At 44.5% G+C, this 26,126-nt stretch overlaps 1 protein-coding gene across 3 annotated transcripts; it reads left to right on the forward strand.

The window, feature by feature from the left end:
- The first annotated feature begins 333 nt into the window (after positions 1 to 333).
- nt5c2a (5'-nucleotidase, cytosolic IIa) lies at positions 334 to 25,756 on the forward strand. 3 transcript variants are annotated; one of them, XM_084949105.1, is made up of 19 exons: positions 334 to 675; positions 1,158 to 1,279; positions 5,139 to 5,177; positions 7,923 to 7,996; positions 9,290 to 9,407; positions 9,506 to 9,601; positions 10,375 to 10,466; positions 14,661 to 14,718; positions 14,865 to 14,958; positions 15,044 to 15,097; positions 15,205 to 15,288; positions 16,345 to 16,386; positions 16,481 to 16,588; positions 17,063 to 17,129; positions 18,458 to 18,628; positions 20,007 to 20,058; positions 20,231 to 20,291; positions 24,014 to 24,190; positions 24,413 to 25,756. In XM_084949105.1, exons 2-19 carry the CDS (start codon positions 1,179 to 1,181, stop codon positions 24,638 to 24,640), a joined length of 1,716 nt encoding a protein of 571 aa, XP_084805231.1. In that variant the 5' UTR covers positions 334 to 675; positions 1,158 to 1,178; the 3' UTR covers positions 24,641 to 25,756. The 3 variants fall into 3 exon arrangements, with proteins under 3 accessions (XP_084805231.1, XP_084805233.1, XP_084805232.1); XM_084949107.1 differs by lacking the exon at positions 15,205 to 15,288 and having other exon boundaries at positions 335 to 675; XM_084949106.1 differs by lacking the exon at positions 5,139 to 5,177 and having other exon boundaries at positions 347 to 675.
- Positions 25,757 to 26,126: the final 370 nt, after the last annotated feature.

The following is a 26,126-nucleotide window of genomic DNA, read 5'->3' on the forward strand; positions in this document are numbered from 1 at the left end:
ATGGCAAACGATTGAAATGGTACCTACCAAATGGCGTAATAAATGTGGTGAGGAGAGCAGATTCTTTGGACAGCGGTATTTGCCAAAAGCCCATGTTAGCATCGAGCTTGGAGAAATACTGCGCACCTGTGAGCATGCCTAGTGTTTGGTCTACAGAGGGGAGGATCTTTCACGACACACTCACTCATTTAATGGTGTCATGTCCACACAGATGCGGACTTTCTCTTTGTCCTTTTTGGGGGCTACGACCATGCCGCAACACCAGTCTGTTGCTCTTCCACAGGACTGTGTGTTTGAGAGAAACAGATAAAAAAGAACAATGTTTTTTAAATGTAGTCGTTGAAATGTTTAAGCAGGCTTTTCAAGGCTTAATATCCTGAAAGTAATTTTCTTTGATCATTTTAAAAAGGGCTCAAGTTGGTTCAGTGATTTATGAAAAAAGCAGAAAAACAATGTCGTTTGTGGATTTTACGGCAGATTTTGTGCGTGTACATTTTTGTCCACGGAGGTGTGGAGGCGGGCACACGGGCCAAGTATTCAGAAGCTCCAGGAGAGGGCGGTGAAGTCATTCGCTGCAAAAGGAAACTGCAATAACAACAGAGAAGACCAGGAAGCAGCTGCAAAGATTTGCGCATGCGCCATACACTGTTCCAAGTTAAAACTGTGGAAACGACGGTGAGTTGTTTGTCATTCTTCTGCATAATGTGTAAAACTGCGTTTTACCTTCACAGCGTCTGGTCTGTGAAGTTGTTGCAACTTGTGACTTTGCTCGAGGGCAGCTGGAGCTCTCAGTGCGTGGGCGCTCGGAGTGTGATTACACGCCGTGCTGTCAGCTGCAGCATCGGAACTTACTCTGTCTGTAAGATGAAGCTGAACTTTACCGGAACCTGCCTTCTGCGCTTGTTTAAAATACGCATGTGCATAAACAAAGGAAGCCCCTACACCGAGCCCACCCGAGTGGGTGATAGTGGAAAAGGGCTGTGTGAGAGGGTGTGGGTCATCATCAAAAAGTGAGATTTGAGGCGTTACGACGTTAAAGGACGTGAGGACCGTGGGTGTAACAGGGAGACGCTGAAGCTTCCTCGTTAATGCTCTCAGTGCGACACAGAAAGAGCCAGCTGGGCTCTGTTTAAACGATTCGGTGTCTTTTCTTACAGAAACATCAGTAACAGTTAAAGATGACGACCTCATGGAGCGACCGTCTGCAGAACTTCGCTGCTCTTCCAGCCAGCATGGACGGTGTGGCCATGAAGAAGTATCGTCGTGAAGCTCACCACAGGTAGATGGTAGTCTGTCCGCTGATGCTCATAAAATGTGCAGTTACACAGTGCTGTGTAAAAGTCTTGAGCCGCCTCTCCTTTAGCAATGTTTGCATGCAGAATGTGTGCAGTTGTAACAAGCTTGGAAGTCCAGGTTGGAGTGAACACCTGCATGCTTTCAGTTTTCCGGGCTTCGTTCCCGAGCTGTTCTCCTGATCCTGGCCGTCTTTGTTGTGTTCTGTCAGCATCACTCTGTTACAGGAAGCTGTGTGTTGTTCTGTGCAGGTCTGCTTTTACCTCATTGTCCAGTGTTTTGGGACTGTGCTGAATGTATGTGTGAATTTTAAGATTGTTTGTGAGTACTCTAAAGTTGCACACATTTGTTTGTGCTTGTGGAGCATATATTACACAACTGTAACCAGTATTCCAACCAGCGATGCTGGGGATGTTGATCACTTGCGAGTTATGAATGCAGAAAATCCACCCTCTGGCAACAGCTGCAGTTTTTAGCCGCCAACCTTCTGATTAGTTGATGATCTGCTGCCCCTCCTGAACTACAGCCACCCAACCCCAGGCCAGTTCTTGTATATATAGAATCCACAGCATAAACACGGTGTTTTAAACTATTCACAAAATGTGCTGACATCCACACATAAATTCAATGCAGTTTGACTACATGTAAAAGTATTTTGCAAAGACCAGTTCTGCGTTCCACGAGGGTACATCTGTCACCATCTTACAATATTGTGATTGTAGCCGCCCCCAACTCTGTGAATGGGACTCATGGCCATTGATTCAATTCAATTTTATTTACACAGCGCCAAATCACAACAACAGTCGCCTCAAGGCGCTTTATATTGTACAGTAGACCGTACAGTAATACATACGGAGAAAAGCCCAACAATCACATGACCCCCTATGAGCAAGCACTTTGGCGACAGTGGGAAGGAAAAACTCCCTTTTAACAGGAAGAAACCTCCAGCAGAACCAGGCTCAGGGAGGGGCGGGGCCATCTGCCGTGATTGGTTGGGGTGAGACAAGGAAGACAGGATAAAGACATGCTGTGGAAGAGAGACAGAGATTAATAACAGGTATGATTAAATGCAGAGAGGTCTGTTAACACATAGTGAGTGAAGAAGAAACACCCAGTGCATCATGGGAATCCCCGGCAGCCTGCGTCTATTGCATCGAGATATCGGGTCGATAGTACGCTGCTGTCCTTTTTGTTTCATGCAGCTTTAGTGCCTGCAGACCAACAGACCAGATTTGGCTTTGCTGACCTTTGACTTTGTTATTTTTACTCTTTTGTGTCATGACTTTAGCCATTTTTCTCTGTACCCAAATATTCAAGTTCGTACTTGCATGTTTGCTCAGAAGACTGTGGACTGGGAGGATGCAGTGCCATCGTTCTTTAATGACATCACATCGGGTCACATGGGTTTTAGACCTGCCCCTTCTTCTTTTGTCCAGTTTCCTCAAATATTTTGAAGATGGACACCGCGCCAAGTTACGCTACGTTTTTGCTGACTGGCTGAAACGTTCCTGTGAGAATGCTGGATGGAGTGAAATGGGTGAAAAGTGTTGTTCAAAATCACATTTAAGAAATGATCAAGTCGGGCTCCTTGGAAGTAAAACGTAACGAAACTAGCACTGGCTCAAGAGTTTTGCACAGTACAGTATTTCAGATTGGATATGTGATAAAAAAAATGGACATACATTTAAGCAGCTTAAAGAAACATGGCACATAGTTAACTTCAAGCAGTTGTAGCTGAAGTTAAAGCAAGTTGGTAGAAAATACACAAGAGTACTTTATGTACACAGTTTTCCACTTGTCATAAATAAAACGGCAACATTTAAATTTCAGCTTGAAGTGAATTTTACGAGTATACGGTGTCTCGGATGGGAATCCGTTAGAGTTTAGTGATTCTGATTCCCTGATCAATATCACGCACTGATTCTCTCATTGGGTTCTTATTGGCTCTGCTTCGAGAGCCGCCGCCATTTCTGCAGCATATCAAAGACTTGAGTTGCATGCTGCGTGGTCAAATGTTTGTGCACGTTGGAGGTCTTTCCCGTCTTTGTTGTGCTCGGTGTTGGGTTTGTTGTGTTACACATATTACGCAGAACACTAAAAAGTAATGCAGCACACTGTTTAATTACTCCCAGGAGAAATGAATCCATTACACTGTCTCCCTAAAATGACGCGAAACACATTGTAACATAATTACCACTGAACAGTACAAACCTAAGGCGTGAACACAAAGCCAACAACAGTTTAAAGTGATCGTCACAGTGATTCTACATAAGAAACACGAACAGGTAGAAACGAAGGTTGCAGCCTCATCCATTTGTTTCCTGTTCAAATTCAGGGCTGGTCGCTGGGCTGGGGCCACCGTCGCTCTGGCTTCTGGACTAATTTAGCGTTCGAGTGCTGTCTGTGCACTTTACCATCGCTCTCGGGTCCTTTTGTGTAATGGTCACATCCACACTGTAGACTGTGTCGCCGTTTTCTTCCTCTGGCACAAGAACTGAAATCAGCCGACTGTAACACAAGTGCACGTGGAAGCGATATGAGGAATCAATGGCAGCCAATCCCTGCTCTGTAGCTCTAATGTGTGAACAAGTGGGAAGTGTGATGGGCGAACAAATAGTAACGTACATGTAAATCAAGAAACAGATTTCATGCCTTGTGACTTTTGGAATGTTTCTCCAACAAACGTACACAAATGAAAAAGCACTCGCCGATACTCGTTCTGTCAGAGTTAAACACGGAGAGCAGCAGGGCGTCAGCGGGGCCAGCCGGGCTCTTGTAATAAAGGTTCTGTCTGACTTCAGGTTGTGCACTGCCCTACCAATCGTTACTCTGTCATTCATACCCAGTGCATACCATTCAGACATGTTCATGAAGAAAAACACCCCAGTGCTGTAACAGAGGCCTCGTGCTGTCAGCTGCAGTCAGCTGTGAGCTAATACAGGAAGGATCTAGTCTTTGCAAAAGAGGAAAAAAGGGAAACAGAAGTGGACGTCTTACAGAAATGTACGGCTGCAGCAGTTCTCTTGACTCATTCTTTAAATATCCACCAGCATCAAAGTGACAGCAGTATTGCAGGGTCTACCGTACAATATAAAGCACCTTGAGGCGACTGTTGTATAAATAACATTGAATTGAATAGTTATGGTTAATTATTCAAATAAATAATGGTTGAGCATAATAACTATGATTTTTAAGGCCTTTAAAAATCATCGTTATAACTTATAACCTTACTGTAGATTCACAGTTCAATTACTGTCACCTCAGATTAAAAACATGCATATAGGTCTGAGCAGTTTGTCATTATCCTGAGTCTGTCTCCTAGCACAGCTGCTGTAGCGTCGGGGGTTGGTGAGTTGGTGTCGGTTTTGTTGAGGCGCTCTCAGCCAGGCAGGAACTCGGATGGAAAACGTACAAGTTCAAAGGAAAGTCTTTAATCAGCTCTTGTTTTCCACTGTGGGGCGTCTTTATCATTTAGTCAAAGCTCAACCTGTCATATCACTCTGGCATGACCGAAGGATAAGAACAAGCAACCAAAATGAAATAAGACTGTTTCTCATTCATTCTAACCAAACAACACACTGACTCGTCTCAGATGTGTCACTTATAAAGCCACAGACCCGGGCTTTGTTATATCGCTACTCAGATGTATTCAGAACTGTATTAAAATGTCAGCTGTGCCTGTTTCTTGTATGTTCATAATTTTAAACTAATAGTAGGTAATGAAGGCAGATCTAATTGCTTTTGTTAAGAGATAAAAAGACTGTCTGCAGTCAGAGAGCAGCAGGAGTGGTAATATTAGCAGTTCTGTGGTAATACTGCGTACTTGTGTATTTTCTATTACAAAGCTTTCCAAAGGATCTGGCTCAAAACCATCCTGCAATGAGGTATGCCGTCCTATTGTTACTGAAACTGTGAATGGTGACGACGTTACTTTTGAGTTTTGATGTCTGTGATGTGGTTTGACCTTCCATGAAGCTCTCAGCTCATGGAGCTCCATAATATTAATGATTGGGATTTCTCACTGTGAAGAGAGCAGCTCTCATTGTGGGTTCTTGGATTTGCATTTCTCTTCTTTCTCCATCTGCCCTTTTATCCTTTTATTCCATTATTATACATCAGATGAACTGAAATCCAGAATTACAGGTTATTGTCAGTTCTGTCGTCATTTCGCAGTGTGCCAAATGTTTTTAGCAGATGAAACGTCTCGACTGCAGAGAGGCCAGTTCTGTACTTTCTGCTGCCGTGCTGGTATAGCTGTACTATGCAATTTAGCAATGTCATGCCTAAATATGCAACGCCTGAAGAAGATGTCTACTTCGATAAATCACTTAAAGCACTTTCTACTACAAGTAGAATCCAGTCACACATTGGTACGGCCCTTTATCTGTGCTTTTTTTTTAAAGATTTGTTTTGGCTTTATTGGACAGAGAAAGTTAAGACTGAGGAAGACATGAGGCAAAGGGCCGCAGGTCAAATTCGAAGCCGGCCGCTCTCAGCCATGCGGCATATGGTCGCATGTTCATCCAACTGAGCTAAACTGGTGCCCTGCTTAAGCACTTTAACTAACTTTTAACTAAAATTTACATGCGCACTAATAAATTGTGGGTTCAGTAGTTTTATTTCAGTAGATTTGCATGTTATTGCATTCTGTTTTCTCTTTATGTTTTCAATGTCCCCAAACTTTTGACGTTGGGTTTGAATCTCCATCCTTTAATCTGTACGTCTTCGATTATTTCCGTATACACATTTATTTGGATGCTGCTTCATGGAAAATGTTGTCAAGTCTTTCAGATTTTTCCCATTTCTGCTTGGATAATACCTGAAACATCCAATTTTCACGTTCCGCAAGTAGAAAAATCCAAGATTTCATTTGGGATTGTTGAAAATGGTTGATGGCAATTTGCATGAGTTTGGTTCTCTGTTGTGGATTTTGTGTTCATCTCTGCAGCAGTGAGCTCCCACTGGCTCATCTATTAAACTGCAGTTTGTGGCTGGTTAGCTGAAGCCTGTGTGATATGAGTGGCTTCCATGTGCTAAAGTCATATGTTGCCTTTATGCAACATGTTGGTGTTAGAACATTCTGGTAACAGTGTTACCAACAAACTGCAAATGGCAAAAATCAACTGGAAACACTGGATCTGGTACATCTGGATTTCTGCTGTAGCTCAGGTCACATTATCAGTTCAGTGAGGACGATATGAGCTCACACATTTGTCTGCTGTTTGGGTATTTGGTGGCTAATCTGAGCTTTACATCACTTCCACTTCTCACACTGTAAAGCTCATCGCTGACATCGCTGGTCCAATCATCTTCCTGCTCGCCTTCTTCAGGCCAGTCAGCCTCTACTCTGCATGCTCACTGCTTACCCGTCATTCTCCCTTGCAGACGCCTTCATGCAACCAACTCCGTCCCATTTCCGCCTCTCCCATGTTACTCAGGCTCATTCAAGCCTCCATCTTTATCTGCACCACCTGTGTGTAGACTCTGGGGGGTCCTGCCCTAATTCTTATAACCGCTGGGATTCCATTCTGTGATGGGCCATCAGTCTAATGGCCACATAGCTTCATTTTTACATCGTGGGAAACTCCCCCTACTGTCAGTGTAGAGAAGTTACATATTTACCAGTTTGTCTACATGATAAAGAAAAAGCAGCTGTGACAAAGACAGAAAACAGTCAGCACGACTCTTTGGACTTAAACTGTAAGAACCAGTTAATGGACTGGTTCTTATAACGCTTTTCTACTCTGAGCACTCGAACACAACCTGCCTCATTTACCCAGGAACGTTTTCTGTGCTCTTTCTATGTGAGTGCTTTCTGGCTAACATTCATTCTCCAATGGATGCATTGGAAAGCCGGGTTATTATCTTGCCCAAGGATATTTGGCATGCAGACTGGCACAGATGGGAATTGAACCACCAACCTTCCAGTTAGTACTACCTGAGCTACAGCCACCACGCTAGCTCACTGCTCAGACTGTCCAGGTTTTTTTGGTTTTTGACTGATTTCGTAAAAACAGAGGGGCAGGAATTTCTGCAGTTGAAAGTCAAAACAGAGACTTTTCTCTGTGTAATTGTTCGTTGCATAATGACTTTGTGTAGTATGATTGGCAGTAAGGGATGTTTTCATTAGTAGAAAGTAGTTGGGCATAGAAGAAATAATTGAATGGGTGAGTGAGGCTTGCAGTATAAAGTGCTTTAAATGCTCGAGTAGAGTATACAAGTTTTTATATAAGAAATAGTCTGATGACATTTTTCTGACCCCTGACCTTGAGGCCGAGGTCACTGAGATTCAAACTCATCTCAGATTTGTGGTAGATACACGTATGATGTTAATCTGAAAGTCCTGCATCACATTACCTGCCCAGCAAGGTGACATCATCAGCCTTTTCCAGCTGATGGTAATAACAAGCGTGAGTTTTATCTGAGGGACTGAAGCACGGCCTGCATCATGCATTAAGACTTTGCACTGTTCTGTAGTTTCTGTCCTTGCAGACTGATTTGTTAGCTGTTTACTGTGGTCTAGGTGTGTGTTGTGGGAAAAGTAAGCAGTGTTGTTTCATTTGAGTTTTAGATTTCATTACATTTTCATCTGTCGTGCAGTCGCTGACCGAACGATTCTCCTGTTTCAGAGTGTTTGTTAATCGAAGCCTGGCCATGGAAAAGATCAAGTGTTTTGGTTTTGATATGGATTACACTCTTGCAGGTGAGTGAGTCTTTTCTTTAATGTAAATTCCACTTATTTATTTTAGGTCATCCTCCTTAACTCCACATATATGTGTGCAGCGGTGGTATCCCAAACTGTTTGGACGAATATATCGACCATCAACGATGGTGGGAGAGAAACAAAGAGAAACTGGCTTCTTTTTCCACTCTGTGTTTATCTGTCTGACACACTCGACCCAACAACAAATACAAAATTAAACAAAAAGTTAAAAATCAAAATGTCTCTTCCAGTGATCTTAAAAAAAGCTGTATTATAGCTATATTAATACTGAAACAAACAATAAAAGAAGGTTGGATGTTCCCTCCAAACAAAACGTAGAAATTCTTTGACAGAAAAACGAGCATGTTTGCCTTGTCAGGTTTTAGCCGCGTGATTCACAGTAGTAGCTGCGGTAAGCTGAGCACAGCAGGATGGTGGACACGTACATGCTCGTGCAAGTCAGCCGTGCTTGAGTCCTTTGCTGGCACCGTACGTCTGCACTGCTTTGGTTACATCTTCAGGTTTCCCTCTTTCATCCAGTTTAAAGTCAAAGAATTCCTAAATTGGCAACTTTGTATCTTTTTGGCAGCTAGTTCCTCCATGTTTGGACTTCTTCTGTGTTCTAAACAGTCCCCGCCCATCAGAAAGTCGCCTGCGTGAATATATCGCCTATCGTCAGAAGAAGAATGTTATTAGCTGTAAACACAAGCCCTACCTGCACCTAAATCTGCTGTCAGAGAACACGACTGATTTAAAGCACCGAGCTGAAGGAACTTTCTAGATAATGCCATTATCTACGTCTACCTTAATTACTTGATTATTTAAATATTTAGACAAAACCTATGACAGTAGGAACCTGAAATGTTCCTTTCTTTGCATTTTCTGTATATCAGTCTCTGAAGTTAACTTTTAGAATTCACATTATAAAATAATAACAGAATATTATTGATTCTACTGTTTTGCTAGAAACAAGTGGAAATATGCACCCCCACCCAGTCACAGGAACCGCTACGTTTTACGTAGAGTTTAAATAAATATGATCCCTAAAAACGTTGCCAAAGCACAAATGTGTTTGATGTTTGAATTTATGGGCATCAAGCATGCAGTATGCTCGTGGCAGATATGACCATGATGCAGAAGAAGACCTTGCTAGCTTGTTGTTTAAACGGTTTTGTTTGGACCGCTGTAGCTAGATACCAAAGACATGAATAAGACTCTTTCCATGGTGGATACAATGACATCCTTTACTGGAAGGATTGTTGTGAACCTGAGCTTGTCTCTCTGCTTTTTTAGTGTATAAATCTCCTGAATATGAGTCCCTGGGCTTCGACTTGACAGTGGAGCGCCTGGTATCCATTGGATATCCACAGGAGCTGCTGAACTTTGTCTACGATCCCTCCTTCCCCACCAGGTAGGTTCACAGATCCCAGCTTTATTATTTCACTTCACCATTGCACCGAATGCTGAATGTCAAGTGTTTATGTTTTCACCTATTTCCGTGCTTCACAGAGGTCTGGTGTTTGACACAATGTATGGGAACCTGCTCAAAGTTGATGCCTATGGAAACATTCTGGTGTGTGTGCATGGGTTCAACTTCTTGAAGGGGTAAGGTCCATTACTCCCACTTTGCTTTAAACTGGGCAATTATACAAACCTGTGTCTTTAAATTCAGCTTAGGTGATAAAAACTGTTGGAACTTGACTGTCCTGTCAAGTGCCGCTCAGAGGAAGTGCTGCATGCTGGTGTTTCTCCAGAGCACGAAACCTTTCGCTAGTGTTCACCAGTACGTTCACTGGTTAAGCCTGTTGGGGGGATTGCTGACGTTGTCATTGTGCTTTCGAGGATGTGATTGTGGATCAGGTCAATATTTCTCTACTTCAGCAACCAATGAATTTTTCTGTGCTGAAGGTCAAAACTCAAATACAGGTGCTGTGGACATCTTCCAAGTACAGCTGAGGCAGGCAGGAGTTTGATTAGTTTTACAGGCAGTCAAACTACAGATTCTAGTATGATGGTGCTGCTGAGCTAAAGCACCCAGGAGCCATTCATTTCTTTAGCAGCTTAATTGTGGCTAAAACTCCGGTACACTGGTTTGTCTGTGTGTCTGGCTCATGAGCAGCACATCTGGGTGAGCTACACACCAAAGAACTGAGCACACTGGATTTAATCTGCCAGCAGTTTTCTACCTGTGACTGACTTCTTGAACTCATCCCTGTAATCCTAACATCTTCCCATGCTGTGTGCCACACTCACATCATGTTAACAAGCACGCTGGTTTCAGTGTAGAGTTTGGACTGCTGCAGAGGGAGATAATAATGCTGTGAAGTTTGTATGCTTGTATTTATATTTGCTACTTCTTCGTTACTATTTCTGCTCAGACCTGACATCAGAGAGATGTACCCGAACAAATTCATCCAGCGTGGAGACACAGACCGCTTCTATATCCTCAACACTCTCTTTAACCTCCCCGGTAAGTAAGCAAAGCAACCTCTGGAAGTTTTTCTTAAAATTCAAACCTGAGCCTGATGCAGTCTGTACAACAAGGATATAATAAAACAAAACATGCATGTCTGCAGAAAGACTACATGTGCTTTATCAACCTGGGGAAGGCCTTTAACTGTGGGCCAGCTGTCAGCCAGCTGTTATATACCATTTGGTTCCCATACAGCTGTGGTGAGAGCTGGGTTTGCACTGGCAGCATTAACGGGGACTTTGTAGGTCGGGTTCATCGGTGGTAGCACGTTGGCGCTCCGTGCTAAAGATGGGACTGCCTGTTTTAACCACAGGGAGCATCTGTTGTCAGTCTGTCAGAGGCAATGTCGAAAATATAACACGTGTCGGGCTTGTGTGGAGAAGAGTAAAGGTATGACTTACAAAAGTAAAGCATATGGTGTCAGCTTCTTAGTCGCAAACAAAATCCCATTGACATGCTGGATTGAGCGAATATATTTAGCAATATCAGTAGATCGTCTAATCCAAAGAGAAGCAACCACAACGGAAATCTGGAGTTTTCTGATGGTGCTCGGGAAGTAATTTCATTAATTAAGTGGATTTTTTGGTGGTCACTCCATTTCTAATCTTTTTTTTTTTTTTTTAGAATATTTTCTCATGAACAATCATTGCTTTGCCTAAAATATTATAATCCAAAGTTTCAATTTATATCCAATGATTGCTGTTTAATTGTAGCTTATATGGCAAATCTTTTTTTTTTAAATCTAAAGACCCCTCATAGTGATAGTGTGAGGAAGCTCGCGCTGAAGCACTGACACCTGCTGGTCATTCGATGTACTGCAGCCCTACTATGATGGTACCTGTGGGCTCCGTCATGTGCTCACATGTTTGTGTGATCCTCAGAATCACCTCAGGTCCACTTCACACAAAAACAAATTCTTGCATCTTTAACAACCTAAATAAAAAGATCGGTTTTAAAGCTTTCAGTAGATGCAGATTTTTATAAATACCCCAATAAATTAATTGCAGTAAATGTTTATGTAATGATTCAAAAACAAATAAAAGCAAAGCGAAAATAACCAAAAACAATTTGTTACACTTGTGCATAATGTTAGTGCAAGGACAAGGGCGTTTACTGTCACCAGTTGACCTCAGGAATCAACCCGTCTGCAGACTGAGGATCAGCTGTACACTGCTTGATCCAGTCTATGACGCGTGAGTCAAATCCAAATGCATGCAGAGCTGCTGATGGGGATTTCCAGTAGAGCCGCTCAAATTCTTTCTCTGTATGCAAAGAAAGATGTTCAGTAGTGTTGGCTGAGTGTACCTTTGATGCTGACATGAGTGAGAGTGAGCGGTGGCTGGATGGGAGGGTAGGATCTTAGCTTGTGTTAAGAAGCAGAGTTGATGTTTAGAGCGGCCTCATCTCCATCTGTCGTGTTGTTTACACCTTTGTCTGTCTCTGACTCTTGTTGGGACTGCTGCTGCTCCTCCTGCACTAGTGTCAGCAACAGCGACCGTTTGTGACGGCTTTGTTTGAGATGGTGCAGCCGCTCACACGTCAGTAAATTTGATTTCATTTCTGTCTCTCTCACTTTTACTTTGCCCTTTTGTTTGTCCGTCTTTATCAGCCTCTTGTTCCACATCAGACTCTGCTCACTGTGTAACGGCACCAGACCCGATGACAGTTTGATTAACTCACACGGTTGCTGTTACAAACACAGTCGACTGCAGCTCGCAGCCCCACACAAACACCACCACAGACAGACCGACGGCTTTCTATGCTGTCGAGCGTGATTGCAGATGCCGTGCAGCTGCGTCAGCATCCAACATCCATTAGTTTAACCACACCGAGCTTTGTTACAGGGATGGAAGAAACGAGGCTAAAGACTGTTGACTGGTTACAGGCAGATATTACTCAAAACAGGACGCCCACATCCACAGCTCCCTCACACAGTCAGCCAAAGAAAGAGGGATGGTCGTGTTAATTCATAGAAAACTTCACTGTTAGAAAAACTGTAGACGTGACACAACTAATACGAGTTCTAAATACGGCTGTGAGGAACATTATTAAACAGTACGTGAGTGAGTTTGGTCTTTGCTGGTGTCACCGCACTCGCACCAGGGCACCGCTCACCGCACTCGCACCAGGGCACCGCTCACCGCCAGTGTTGGTCAAGTTACTTGAAAAAAGTAATCGGTAACTAATTACTGATTACTTCCCCAAAAAAGTAATCCCGTTACTTTACTGATTACTTATTTTCAAAAGTAATTAATTACTTAGTTACTTAGTTACTTTTTAAAAACACGATTTACAACCTGAATAGGTGATAAAGTGATAGATCTTTCAGCCCAGTTCTACTTTTTCTGCATATCCCATCATACAAAATGTAATCAAATGAAAAAGTCTCTTTTTTTTAAACTTGTTTTATCCGTTTTAATCTTTTAACTTTATATGCAACATTCTCTGACTTGAAGAAATTAGTTTAACATTTAAACCTATTTTCTGCACATTCCAGCACATAAAATAATTTTTATTTTTGTGTTTACACTCAGTCCTTCAAATAGATGCAAGTAAAACACAGCAGAAAGTAAATAAAATCAAAGACTCGCGGTCCTGTTGCTCTATTTTCACCTGTAAAGCAGGAGTGGGGCAGGCGGAGGTTTACCCTGGTGCAGGTGAGCCGCAGCGGTCAGTGGAAGAATCCGCGAGTTTCTCTGTGAGTTTCCCATTACCTCGTTGCGCACTCGGAGCTTGTTTAGGGGTTTTTTTCGCTGTAAAAAGAAGTTTTCTTCCCACGCACAACGGACACTAATGTTTTTGTCACTTTTTATGGAATCAAACTCAAAGTAAGGTCAGTACTTCCACGCTTTAAACGCTGCACGCTCATACTCTCTCCGCACTGATATATGATCCACTGTTGATCTGCACACAGCTGTTGTCACGAACGTCGCACTCGCTTACGTCACTGTCATGAGACATTCTCGCAAAAAATCACGGTTTTAGTAACGCAGTAACGCAGCGTTCCTACGGGAAAGTAACGGTAATCTAATTACCGTTTTTGCAATAGTAATCCCTTACTTTACTCGTTACTTGAAAAAAGTAATCAGATTACAGTAACGCGCCCATCTCTGCTCACCGCACTCGCACCAGGGCACCGCTCACCGCACTCGCCAGGACTACTTGTTAGTTGGGCTTTTTTCCTGCAGCAGACTCGGATTGAGGAGCGAGTGCAGGATTTCAGCTGTAATCAAACTACAACAGCAGTTTCCAGCTCATGACTCAGGCAGCCCCCCTCCACCAAACAACAGCCTGAACAGCTTTTACTGTCGCTTTGGCAAACAGAGGAACGGTCCTCTTACCTGGCCACCTCCCACTTTGAACACCTGCCGCTCTCCATGATGGCATCTTCACAGAAATTTATATCTAACATTACATCTCAGTAATTGATAGCCAGAGAACTCCCATTCCTCATGATGACTGATGGGTTTGTATTTCCGTCCTCTGCACCGCACCGTCTTCTTTGAAGTCGAGGGATGACCGTGCAGCTCCAGCAGCTGCTCTGCTGTGGACGGTGCTGGCAGCTGGTCCCGAGTGGGCGTAACACAGAGCTCAGTGTGACCCCTCCCCCGCCATGAAAAACATCAAGAAGACCGTGAAAATGTAGTTTCTAAAAACAGAGAAGATTAGCCACGGCTATGAGGAAACTGTGGGACAAACGCATACGGCGAACTACAGCAGACTGTCACAGCACCGCATATGAGCACTGAGGATGAAACTAACCTGGTCCACGTACGACCCCACTTTCACCTATGGCCACACACTTTTTGTAAAAGTGAGCCTGTGGAAATGAGCCTTCAGTGAAGGTCGGCTGCCTTTCCTTTAGAAATGATGTCAGGAGCTCGTCGCTCAGGACAGCTCAGAGTAGAGATGCGGGTGTTTATCCTGAATGTCTCCGGGTGAGGTCATTATGGCGTGTCCGCCTGGGAGGAGGGGCAGACCTGAGCCACACTGGAGTGATTACAGCTCCCGGCTGCCTTTGACATGCCGTCCGTACGGCTGGGAGAACTAGAGCAGGGGGCTTTGCTTGGGTTGCTGCCTGCGACCCATGCCCAGGTATCCTGCAGAAAGTGAACAATGACTGCTGTGTTTCTGCTGGTTTTGGTTTGTTTTTCCAATGAACGGGTGCAGACTCACTCTCCCTTTCCTCAGAAACCTACCTCTTTGCCTGCCTGGTGGATTTCTTCAATAACTGCTCCAGATACGCCAGGTACTGTAGGCTGAGTGATTCAGGCAGCGAGGGGCAGCCGCTCCTCTGATAATGATTTGTTAATGACTGATATTGCAGTAGTGTTTCATCATCATAGTATTCTTTGAGAAACATGGAAACGCTGTAAACATAATGTGTCCCTGTAGCTGCGAGACTGGATTCAAAGACGGGGACCTCTTCATGTCCTACAAGAGCATGTTCCAGGACGTCCGAGATGCTGTGGACTGGGTTCACTTCAAGGTAGAGACTCCTGTGTCCTAGTTCCACGTCCTTCAGTCCCTGCTTGGTCCATGAATGTCCTCAGTAACCTGATTTACTGTCACAGGGCTCCTTGAAAGAAAAAACAGTTGAAAACCTGGAGAAGTACGTGGTGAAGGACGTAAGTGGAGCAGCTCTGATTCTACAGAGTGAAGCTGTGGTGTTGGTGACACATATTGTTGAGAAATGTATAAATGAAATGATTTTAATGATTCAGTTTGTTTGTAGCCGAAGCTTCCTCTGCTCCTGAGTCGGATGAATGAAGTCTCCAAAGTGTTTTTGGTCACCAACAGTGATTATAAGTACACAGAGGTAAAGTTCACAACAATAAACAGCTGTTTTCATCTTCTTCTGTAGAAAACCTCAGAAGTCTGACGGCTGCATGAACAACATCATCGAATTAGTGCATCATTTATTAAATATTAAACTAGTCTTTTTTTCTTCAGTTTAACTGTAGGTCAGGCTTATCTCCAACCTTTTAATCTCAAAGATTAGTAGAAAAATCTCTACTACAGAGAAATTGAAGCTGGATGACAAACACCAATTAGTTAAACCACAAGAATCTATTAAAGACATAACTTCTAATTTTCTGCTTCTAAATTCATATCAAACTGAGGTCAAGCCTTAGCAACAGGGTGTCTAACCAGATACTTACTGGGATTAGCTTTGTCTCCAGTAACACTGTGAGGAAGCCTGGAGGCGGTTTCGACCTGGATGCTCAAACAAATATGAGTGTCTGCTTTCTCTGTAATTAGAACCTCAGAGTGATGCTGAAAACTTACTGGTACGTTTTCAGCTCCATCAGCTCTGAGCACACTCGCTGTTTCTGCCATGGAGATGCTGCCGCCAGCAGTTTCCCTGCAGGATGTTTACCAGTGTTGGTGTTTGTCGCTAAACTGGAGAAGCTTTTTGTCCCTTTCAGAGCTTTCAGTGCAGTTTGACTCCCAGCAGGCTGAGGGAAGAAGCCTTGTAGGCTGTGAGTTAAGGCCAAATAAATGAAGCACTGCTAAGATGCTTCCAGCAGGTTCTCCCACCTCTGCAGAGGATTTGTTTTGTTAAAGTGATTTTTGGATTCTGGGTCACCTTCTTGTCTAAGGACCTTCTTCCCCGGTTAATCGGTTTGACTGCAGAGCCAAACGTCTTCAGTTTCTCAGGTGTTGAAGCTGCTGTGGTCTTTAGATCCCCACAGTCTTTGACACAGTTTCCCTCTTCTGTCATTTACCAAGTTCTTCAGTTTTGATCTATCCATCGAGGGAGGGAGGGAGGGAGGGAGGGAAGTCATTGTGGTGTGAAAATGGAAAATTTCAAACATGATTCATTTTAAATTGGATTCAAAAATGATTGATGAAAAAAACTCTTGTCTTACAGAAAATTATGACCTACCTGTTTGACCTTCCTCATGGTCCGAAGGTAACACAGAGGATTAAAGCTTATGTACACATTTGACTTGAACTACACACTCAGACTGATGTGTTGTTGTGTGTGTGCGTGGATGGCCTTGCAGCCGGGCACGCCCCACCAGCCCTGGCAGTCCTACTTCGACCTGATCCTGGTAGATGCCCGCAAGCCCGTCTTCTTCGGAGAAGGAACGGTGCTACGACAAGTCGACACTGTGAGTGTACTCGAGTGTAGCCGGCTGCGTTGTTGCCGTGTCTTTGATAAGACTAGCATGATGACGAGTACCGTTTCAAAAATAACGTCCTGGGTTGTCACACGCTCGATACATCTTCACCACACGACTGTTCCTGTGACGGTGCTACAGTTAGAGCCACTCATCAGTGCCTGAGTGTGCGCTTCCTCCCACACAGTTACACCAACCGCTGAAATGTGGCTGATGACCTGCAGCTCACTCAGCACCAGGCCCATAAAAACATGAGAGATGTGTGGTTTTGCCTGGGCTTCCTCTGTGAGCTTTGGTTTCTCATGTCAGGGGAAATTCTTCAAAGTACCTGTGATATTGAGCTTAACCCACGGATGATGCACGCTGGCTGCCCGCTAATACTGAGCGAGAGCAAGAAATTTCATTTGCACAAAAGATAAGTTCAGTAAATGCTGCTTATGTGACTTGTTGTTGGCTTTCTTTCAGAGCACAGGACGGCTGAAGATCGGCACATACACCGGACCTCTTCAGCACGGTATCGTTTACTCTGGAGGTAAATGTAAAAGACAAAGAGCTGTGCTGATGTTGGACACGATCTGATGATTATCAGTCAGGACTTTGTTTTATTTACAGTCCTCACCTGTTTTTGAGTAAAGGGCTCGTTCCTTAATCCGTGACTCTCACTGCATAATGTAAGAGGTTAGTCGTAAAATCAACTTACTTCCAAAACACATATACATACACACAGATAGACATTTGCGCGCGAATTTGTCACAAAGTATTTCACGGCCACTTCTAAAACCACTCTAAACACAGTTCCCTGTGGCGAACTTAAACCTTATTTCACGCGTTTATTTCAAATCCTTGCGGCGGATTAGACCCAAACAGTGTTTTCTCACCCTCAGTCGTCTTTCCTGGTTATCAAATCGTCTGGCTGGATCCCAAGGTCGTGGACCAGAAAAGTTCACCGGCCTGGACCCGAATTAACGTCCCAGGTCTTTCACCTCTACCTAGAGAGGGCTGTCGACAGACTTCGGTGCTCGCTTCCCACGACGTCAGGATACAGCAGTCAGACCTTGGAGTCACAGAAACGTGTCTGTTGTTTCCATCGCTAAGCTCGAAGGACCAATTTAAATGACGGGATTTCTTTAAATCACCCCGCAGTTCTTCAGCTGAGACGCCTGAGTTAGAAAACACAAACACTGCAGAGTCTTTACTCGCGAGGGCAGTCATGGAAGCACGACTGCGTCTCATCACTGTCTGCGTGCTTTATTTATACGTGTGTGTGTGTGTGTGTGTGTGCAAATAGCTTCTTCTTCTAAGAACTCTGAGCTGAGGTTCCCCTTTTTCTAATTCTGTATGTTCTTACAGAAAGAGGAAGCTATTAGTTGTTTATCACACAAAAGTACATGTCAAAAGTCACGTAGACATTTTCTTAGTGATCAATAAAAGAATACATTTCATGAAGCTGATCACATTATATAAAAACAATATTCCTTTGACACTATGAAACAAACGTGTATGGAGACTGCGAGCCGAGTCAAAGCTCCAAACCTGAAGCCGATGGTTGTTCCTGGAAAGCTTGCGCTCTCCTTACAACAGCTCAGTTTAATCAGACTGATGCTTTGTTGTAGAGTCTAGTTCTGTCGCTGTTGTTCGATGGCTGTCCTCGCTGGTTTCCATCATGCATCCAGTGCTGTGAACATTTTTGTACCCTCCTCCTGACCGATCCCTCTGATGCTTCGTAACCATCTGCAAACCTTTCGCCTTTTTTGGCTCAAATTGTAAAGAATTCACATTCCAGCTGAGAAATGTTTTGAAATGATTGATTATGGTCATTTTAAGAAGTGTGTTTTTTCTATCCTTGTTTTTGTGTCTCAGGTTCTTCAGACATCGTCTGCGACCTGCTGGGTGCTAAAGGAAAGGACATCGTCTACATCGGAGACCACATTTTTGGTGACATTCTCAAATCTAAGAAGCGTCAGGGTTGGAGGACGTTCCTGGTGATACCTGAGCTGGCCCAGGAGCTGCATGTGTGGACTGACAAGAGCTGTGAGTCTGGGCCCACACGTGTACACATGCACATAAGAATAAGCATGTTTATCCTGTGGGCTACAGGCAGCACAGACGGAGAACTGTGTGTGTTTGATTCTTTCTTTTGTTTAAATCCGACACCGTTACAAAGCCGGTTTGTTCCTGCCGAGGTCGATGTTGCAAAGTGTTTGTAGAGTCAAAAGTGAGACTGTGTAGAAACAAACTGAACATGTATTAAGCTGCAAACTCTTAAATCAAATTTTACTCAGAACCAACCAACACTCTGTGATTACAAACTCTCAAATGAGCGAATACAACTGCTCAGCTGCACCCAGGTCTCAAATTCACACATTCCCGTTGGTCACTCTGGCATGAACAAGTGTTCAGAGGGTGAAGGTCAGGAGTGCAGGCAGGCCGTTCCTCCTGCAGGTAGTCTACAGATAAACTGCTGGGCGGGCGGGGGCAGAGGTGTGGTCATCTGGGATGACAGTTTGGTCCCAGACTATGGACACGTAGGTTTGCCACTGGCTGTAGGCTCTTATCTCCACATCCCTCTGCACTGAAATTGCCTCCAATCACGACAAACCTGTTTCCAGTGAGGGAGATGCTGCCGCCACCTGTTGTTGCAGCAGTCGGTCCAGCATTCTCCACCTTTGAACCTACCATCCAGCTGCAGTAGGCAGAACTGAACTCATCACTGAACATAATGTTGCTGCACATGTTCAGGTTTCAGCAAGTACATGTTGCCGACAGCGGCGCAAACAGGCAGCGAGGGCAGAACAGCAGCTCTGTGCAGATCAGTCAGATACCAGCTGACCAGTGCAGCAGGCGCCTCAGCACCCGGGTACCGGAGGTGTAAACAGTGACAGGAAAGATTTGGTATGTTCATGGGTTCAGCTCACACACTCGTCTGCTGTTCGGCCCACAGATGCATTGTGCTTCCAAATGTGGCTCCATGCAAGGAAACATTCCCACAGTTTAAGATTGATTTCCAAGGAGCGTTGCTGCAACAAAGAAATAATCAACCGCACACAGTTCCCTTGCTAAGTATGTATGAGTGCAAGCTTTTATACAGTTTGCTCATTTAAACAAAATAATTACTATTAATATTTAATTCATATTAAATGTTGACTAGGCAGCTCGGCACCACCTCAGCCGATCAGTCAGTCATGCGCGTGCCTTTGAAGCATCGATGAGGCCGTGATGAATAAAGTATTCTGATGTTTCACAAATACACAAACTGTAGATTCACAGTGACTGTGTCCCTCTTTGATGTGTGGCCTATGGAATAGCTCAGCTGTACTACGTTACCCGTCTGTGGAAGTGTGACCAGTAAAGATTTCACTGATGACTCTTTGAAGGAAACTGAATAAACTGACACTGTTTTGTTTTTTAGCCTTATTTGAAGAACTTCAGTCACTGGACTGTTTTCTGGCAGAGCTTTACAAGTAAGGTTCTTCTTATGTTGTGGGCTCGGATGGGCCTCAAAGTTATATCTGCAACACTGATATTTGCAGCAATACAGAAAAATATATATATAATATATTTTAGTATGTTCTAATTCTGACCTAATTCCAACCTTCAGCTGTGGAAACTACATTTCAAATGATTTGTCCTCAGGCACATGGACAGCAGCAGCAACGAGAGGCCTGATATCAGCTCCCTGCAGAGACGCATTAAGGTACGACTTCCTCTGAGGCTGGCTCAGCACAGCATCACTTCTGTTATCTTTTGCATCAAATGTAAGTCGGTTCTTTTTCTAAAGACATGTTAAAGAAATGCAGCGTTTACAGAAACACGAGTATAAAAGTTTTTGCACCTACAGTTAATGTCCAATAAAGTGAAGTATATGAACAGTGACATCATTGTTAGAATTTCCCTCTGTACGCTTCCCCACTGGATTTGTAATCCAACAGACGGAGGCATCATCCTGCGTCTCAGCTCAATCAATCACAGCAACAGTCGCCTCAAGGTGCTTTATGATGTAAGGTCGACCCTACAATAACACATACAGAGAAAAACCCAACAATCATATGACCCCCTATGAGCAGCACTTTGGTGACAGTGGGGAGGAAAAACTCCCTTTTAACAGGAAGAAACCTCCAGCAGAACCAGGCTCAGGGAGGGGCGGGGCCATCTGCTGTGATTGGTTGGGCTGAGAGAAGGAAGACAGCATGCTGTGGAGGAAGCGCATCACTCAGTAGAGCTGGCCTGGTGGTCTTTAAAGCACAAGTCAAAAAACAGGATCCTCACAATGTTCCCTGGCTTAACACGCTGTGTGTAGCTACGGTTGAGCAGACGCATCGTAGTCTGGGTGGCAGGTGAACTGAAGGGGTGTGTCAGCGGGATGGCCATGGGCCGGACCTGTTCCACATTGAGTCTCCTCACTGTGTGGTGTGTGTCATTTAGGGTCATTTAAACGTGCCCTTTTTTGGCACAGGCACGAGGCATGACCTCTTTCACAGCACGGGAATCCTTTGTAGATTCATGCTCACCCTGAAGATGTGATGCGACTGTGGAGTGGAGGTGTGGATCTATAGAGCGTTCCACAGAGTTTCCCAGTTCTCAATCAAAGTTTTCCTGTGGAACGCCCCCTGAACTAGGATTTCCAAATCGACAGTTGTAGCTTTCCCATCAGACAGGAGTCACCAAGCTAGTGAATCAGACACAGAAACAGGTGTAAAGCTAAACCTGTGTATGTATGCAGAGCACTGAGCAGGCTCTGTCCAGGACTCTGCTGCAGCCATGTTCTTAGGTGCAAAGACAACAAGTATTATGGGATGTTGCTAGTGATACATGAATAGCTCTACCTTGATAAGAATCAAAACCAATCCTGTTTTTCCTTGTTTTGCCAACTTTCCTGTTGGAACACACTTGAGTTGTGCACTATGGTGCAGAGTGCAGCTGGAGAAGGACACATTAAAAGGACTTTACAAGAAGAGGAGGGACTGTGAGGTGGGGGAGGGAGAGAAGTGTATATATGTATGCATGTACATACAGCGGTTTGCAAAAGTATTGGGCCCCCTTGAACTTTCCCACATTTTGTCACATTACAGCCACAAACATGAATCAATGTTATTGGACTTCCAGGTGAAAGACCAACACAAAGTGGTGCACACGTGAGAAGTGGAACGAAAATCAGACATGATTCCAAACATGTTTTACAAATAAATAACTGCAAAGTGGGGTGTGCGTAATTATTCAGCCCCCTGAGTCGATACTTTGTAGAACCAGCTTTTGCTGCAGTTCCAGCTGCCAGTCTTTTAGGGTCTGTCTCTACCAGCTTTGCACATCTACAGACTGAAATCTTTGCCCATTCTTCTTTGAAACAGCTCCAGCTCAGTCAGATTAGATGGACAGCGTTTGTGAACAGCAGTTTTCAGATCTTGCCACAGATTCTGGATTGGATTTAGATCTGGACTTTGACTGGGCCATTCTCACACATGGATATGTTTTGTTTTAAACCATCCCATTGTTGCCCTGGCTTTATGTTTAGGGTGGTTGTCCTGCTGGAAGGTGAACCTCCGCCCCAGTCTCAAGTCTTTTGCAGACTCCAAGAGGTTTTCTTCCAAGACTGCCCTGTATTTGGCTCCATCCATCTTCCCATCAACTCTGACCAGCTTCCCTGTCCCTGCTGAAGAGAAGCCCCCCCAGAGCATGATGCTGCCACCACCATATCTGACAGTGGGGATGGTGTGTTCAGAGTGATGTGCAGTGTTAGTTTTCTGCCACACATAGCGTTTTGCATTTTGGCCAAAAAGTTCCATTTTGGTCTCATCTGACCAGAGCAGCTTCTTCACATGTTTGCTGTGTCCCCACATGGCTTGTGGCAAACTGCAAACAGGACTTCTTATGGTTTTCTGTTAACAATGGCTTTCTTCTTGCCACTCTTCCATAAAGGCCAACTTTGTGCAGTGCACGACTAATAGTTGTCCTATGGACAGATTCCCCCACCTGAGCTGTAGATCTCTGCAGCTCGTCCAGAGTCACCATGGGCCTCTTGGCTGCATTTCTGATCAGCGCTCTCCTGGTTCGGCCTGTGAGTTTAGGTGGACGGCCTTGCCTTGTCTGGTACAACTGTAAACCTACCTCCTTCCATTTCTGAATGATGGCTTGAACATCCGTGGGATGTTCAAGGCTTGGGAAATCTTTTTGTAGCCTAAGCCTGCTTTAAATTTCTCAATAACTTTATCCCTGACCTGTCTGCTGTGTTCTTTGGACTTCATGGTGTTGTTGCCCCCAATATTCTCTTAGACAACCTCTGAGGCCGTCACAGAGCAGCTGTGGAGCTGTTTGCAAAGAAGAATGGGCAAAGATTTCAGTCTGTAGATGTGCAAAGCTGGTAGAGACAGACCCTAAAAGACTGGCAGCTGGAACTGCAGCAAAAGCTGGTTCTACAAAGTATTGACTCAGGGGGCTGAATAATTACGCACACCCCACTTTGCAGTTATTTATTTGTAAAAATGTTTGGAATCATGTCTGATTTTCGTTCCACTTCTCACGTGTGCACCACTTTGTGTTGGTCTTTCACGTGGAATTCCAATAAAATTGATTCATGTTTGTGGCTGTAATGTGACAAAATGTGGGAAAGTTCAAGGGGGCCGAATACTTTTGCAAGACACTGTATGTATATAACTTAAGTGACCAATCACAATAGGTTTGGTCTCCAAACTAGACATCACTGAAAGACAGGAGGACGAGCTGGCAGAGCTGAATATGCTTCGATTTTTATTAGAAGTGATCCAGATGGGAAGGATTAGAAACCAGTATGAGAGGGACAGGCTGAGGGGTTTGGACAGGCTGAGGGGTTTGGACAGGCTGAGGGGTTTGGACAGGCTCAGGGGTTTGGACAGGCTGAGGGGTTTGGACAGGCTGAGGGGTTTGGACAGGCTGAGGGGTTTGGACAGGCTCAGGGGTTTGGACAGGCTCAGGGGTTTGGACAGGCTGAGGGGTTTGGACAGGCTGAGGGGTTTGGACAGGCTCAGGGGTTTGGACAGGCTCAGGGGTTTGGACAGGCTGAGGGGTTTGGACAGGCTGAGGGGTTTGGACAGGCTGAGGGGTTTGGACAGGCTGAGGGGTTTGGACAGGCTGAGGGGTTTGGACAGGCTCAGGGGTTTGGACAGCAGGGTTGAGCTGGTATGGACACATGCAGAGGAGGATGCTCTCCTGTGGTGAACTCTAAAGAGAGCAGCCAATAGAATAAGGAGGAGGTTATCATAGAGTAACCAACATATTACTGTACTATTACCAACCGGTTTTGTTTTCGGCATCACACCACCTGCTCCATAATACTGGGATGAGGAACTGCGTATCCTACTGGTTTGATCCTAATGGCAGCTGGAACCTTTGACTCGGCAGCACCAGCGAGTCTGACGTGACTGTACATGTTTGTGACCTTTTCAGAAAGTGACTCATGACATGGACATGTGCTACGGCATGATGGGAAGTCTGTTTCGGAGCGGATCCCGGCAGACTCTGTTTGCCTCCCAGGTGATGCGCTACGCTGACCTGTACGCTGCCTCCTTCATCAACCTGCTCTACTACCCCTTCAGCTACCTGTTCAGAGCTGCACACGTGCTGGTGAGAAACCTACACCCGTATTTGTGAATGCAGTAAGTCTCAGGAGTTTCAGATTCACACAAAGGTCTATCGGTGGGTTCAATTCAGTACGTTAGACATTTAATACTTAGGCAACCATTTATGTCGAGTATAAAGATCCCACCCACACCCCGTGGGGGTCATTGTTAGAGACGAGAAAGTGATTCTTGATTTCTGTCACTCACTGAACCGTGTCCCTCCCAGATGCCTCATGAATCCACAGTGGAACATACACACGTCAATATCATGGACATAGAGTCGCCGCTGGCCACAAGAAACCGCCACGATGTCGACTTTAAGGAGATGGAGTGCAAAAGACACCAGCTGACCCGATCCATCAGTGAGATCCAGCCCCCGCATTTCTTTCCTCAGGCCCCGCAGGAGATTACCCACTGCCACGATGAGGATGATGACGAGGAAGAGGAGGAGTAGGGGAGGGCCGTGAACCTTTCCCCAGAAGAGCCTGTTTCCATTTTTATGTTTGTCTTTACTTTGATTCGTAGCTGCAGCGAGCGAGTGCTCATAGAGAGGGACTCAGGACTCAGAGAGGGTTCAGTCCGCGCTCTGCTTTTAACTGGGTTTATACGTGCTGTGCTCCATGTTACGCAATATTACATCAGCATGTACGGGATTGTGCACCGAGAGTTTGTCCCACGCTGCAGTCACGGTGGACTTCTGCTGTGACGGCTGTGGGAGAATATCAGAAGTTCAAACTGGGTGTGTTGTTGCTGAATATCACGGTCTTCCACTGATGTTAATCTGTGACCAGTCTGAAAGGGCTCTCATTGGTTCAGCTGTCAGCATGTTGCAGATATGCTGTTCCTGGAGTGGGCTGAGACCGAAGTGCCTCAGTGTTATTACAGATACTGTTCAGTATACACGGTGACGCGTTTTCCTTTTCTCATGTTTTTATGCTGCTGCCTTGATTTTAAAGAAACTACAAATATGTCCGACCAATAAAGCTGCAGCGAGGGCCTTAAAGGTTGTAATTTGGCTGTATGCTGGAGTTTTCAGGGGCAGCGTTCCTGCATTGGTACAGATGTGCCAGAGGGAGCAAGACTGGTACTGACAAACAGGGCTCGTAAAGTATCAGGGTAAGAAGTAAAAACGTAGATCCGACTGCCAGAAGAGGGAGACAAACAGTATGTTCAGGGTCGCCAACAGGGTTAGGCTGCTTCGACTGCTACTAACGAGCGACTGCAGTGATTGTGCTGCTACAGGCTGAGATGGTTATTGGTCCTGTGCTCTTCTTTTCTCCTTCCTGTGGGTCACAGTTTGAGTGACGGTCCTGTGAGGTCTGAGCTAAAATCAAAGGATGCTTTTTGAACCTGGACGTGCCCAGGAGGACTTTCATAGGATGGACTCATCATAATCCATGAAGCTGAAAGCATGTTTTTATGTTTTATTCAAATTTCATATACCAGCAACAGAGAGTGCAAATGCTTTTTTTTATTTTGAATTATGCTGGGGGGGGGTAAGAATGATAACATGCACTGTTCTGCAGTTGACACGCTTTTTCATGACTGCAATAAAATATATTACATTGCTGCTGAGTTTTGATTTTACTGTTAAATTTGCACATAGAACAGAATAGAATAGAAAAATCCTTTAATTGTGCCACAAGGGGAAATTTGGTTGTAACAGCAGCCAGAAAGACACGTATACAAACAAACAAACAAACAAACAAACAGCACACGGGACAGAAACATACACATTTCTTTTACATATTTACATCAAGGACAACAGTTACCACAGAGTACTGTACTGTTATTAAATTAAATAAATACAGATAAGAGGCCGACCTGGTTGTCGTGTGAATCGGTTGATAAAATAGTGAAAGTTACAGCGCAGATGTAAACATCTGTTTGTTGGGAGCAGTTCTGATTGTGCAGTCTGACAGCTGCAGGGAGGAAGGAGC

This window comes from Perissodus microlepis, chromosome 13 (genome assembly GCF_051167445.1).
Source record: "Perissodus microlepis isolate ML-2025 ecotype Zambia chromosome 13, ASM5116744v1, whole genome shotgun sequence".
NCBI lineage: Eukaryota > Metazoa > Chordata > Actinopteri > Cichliformes > Cichlidae > Perissodus > Perissodus microlepis.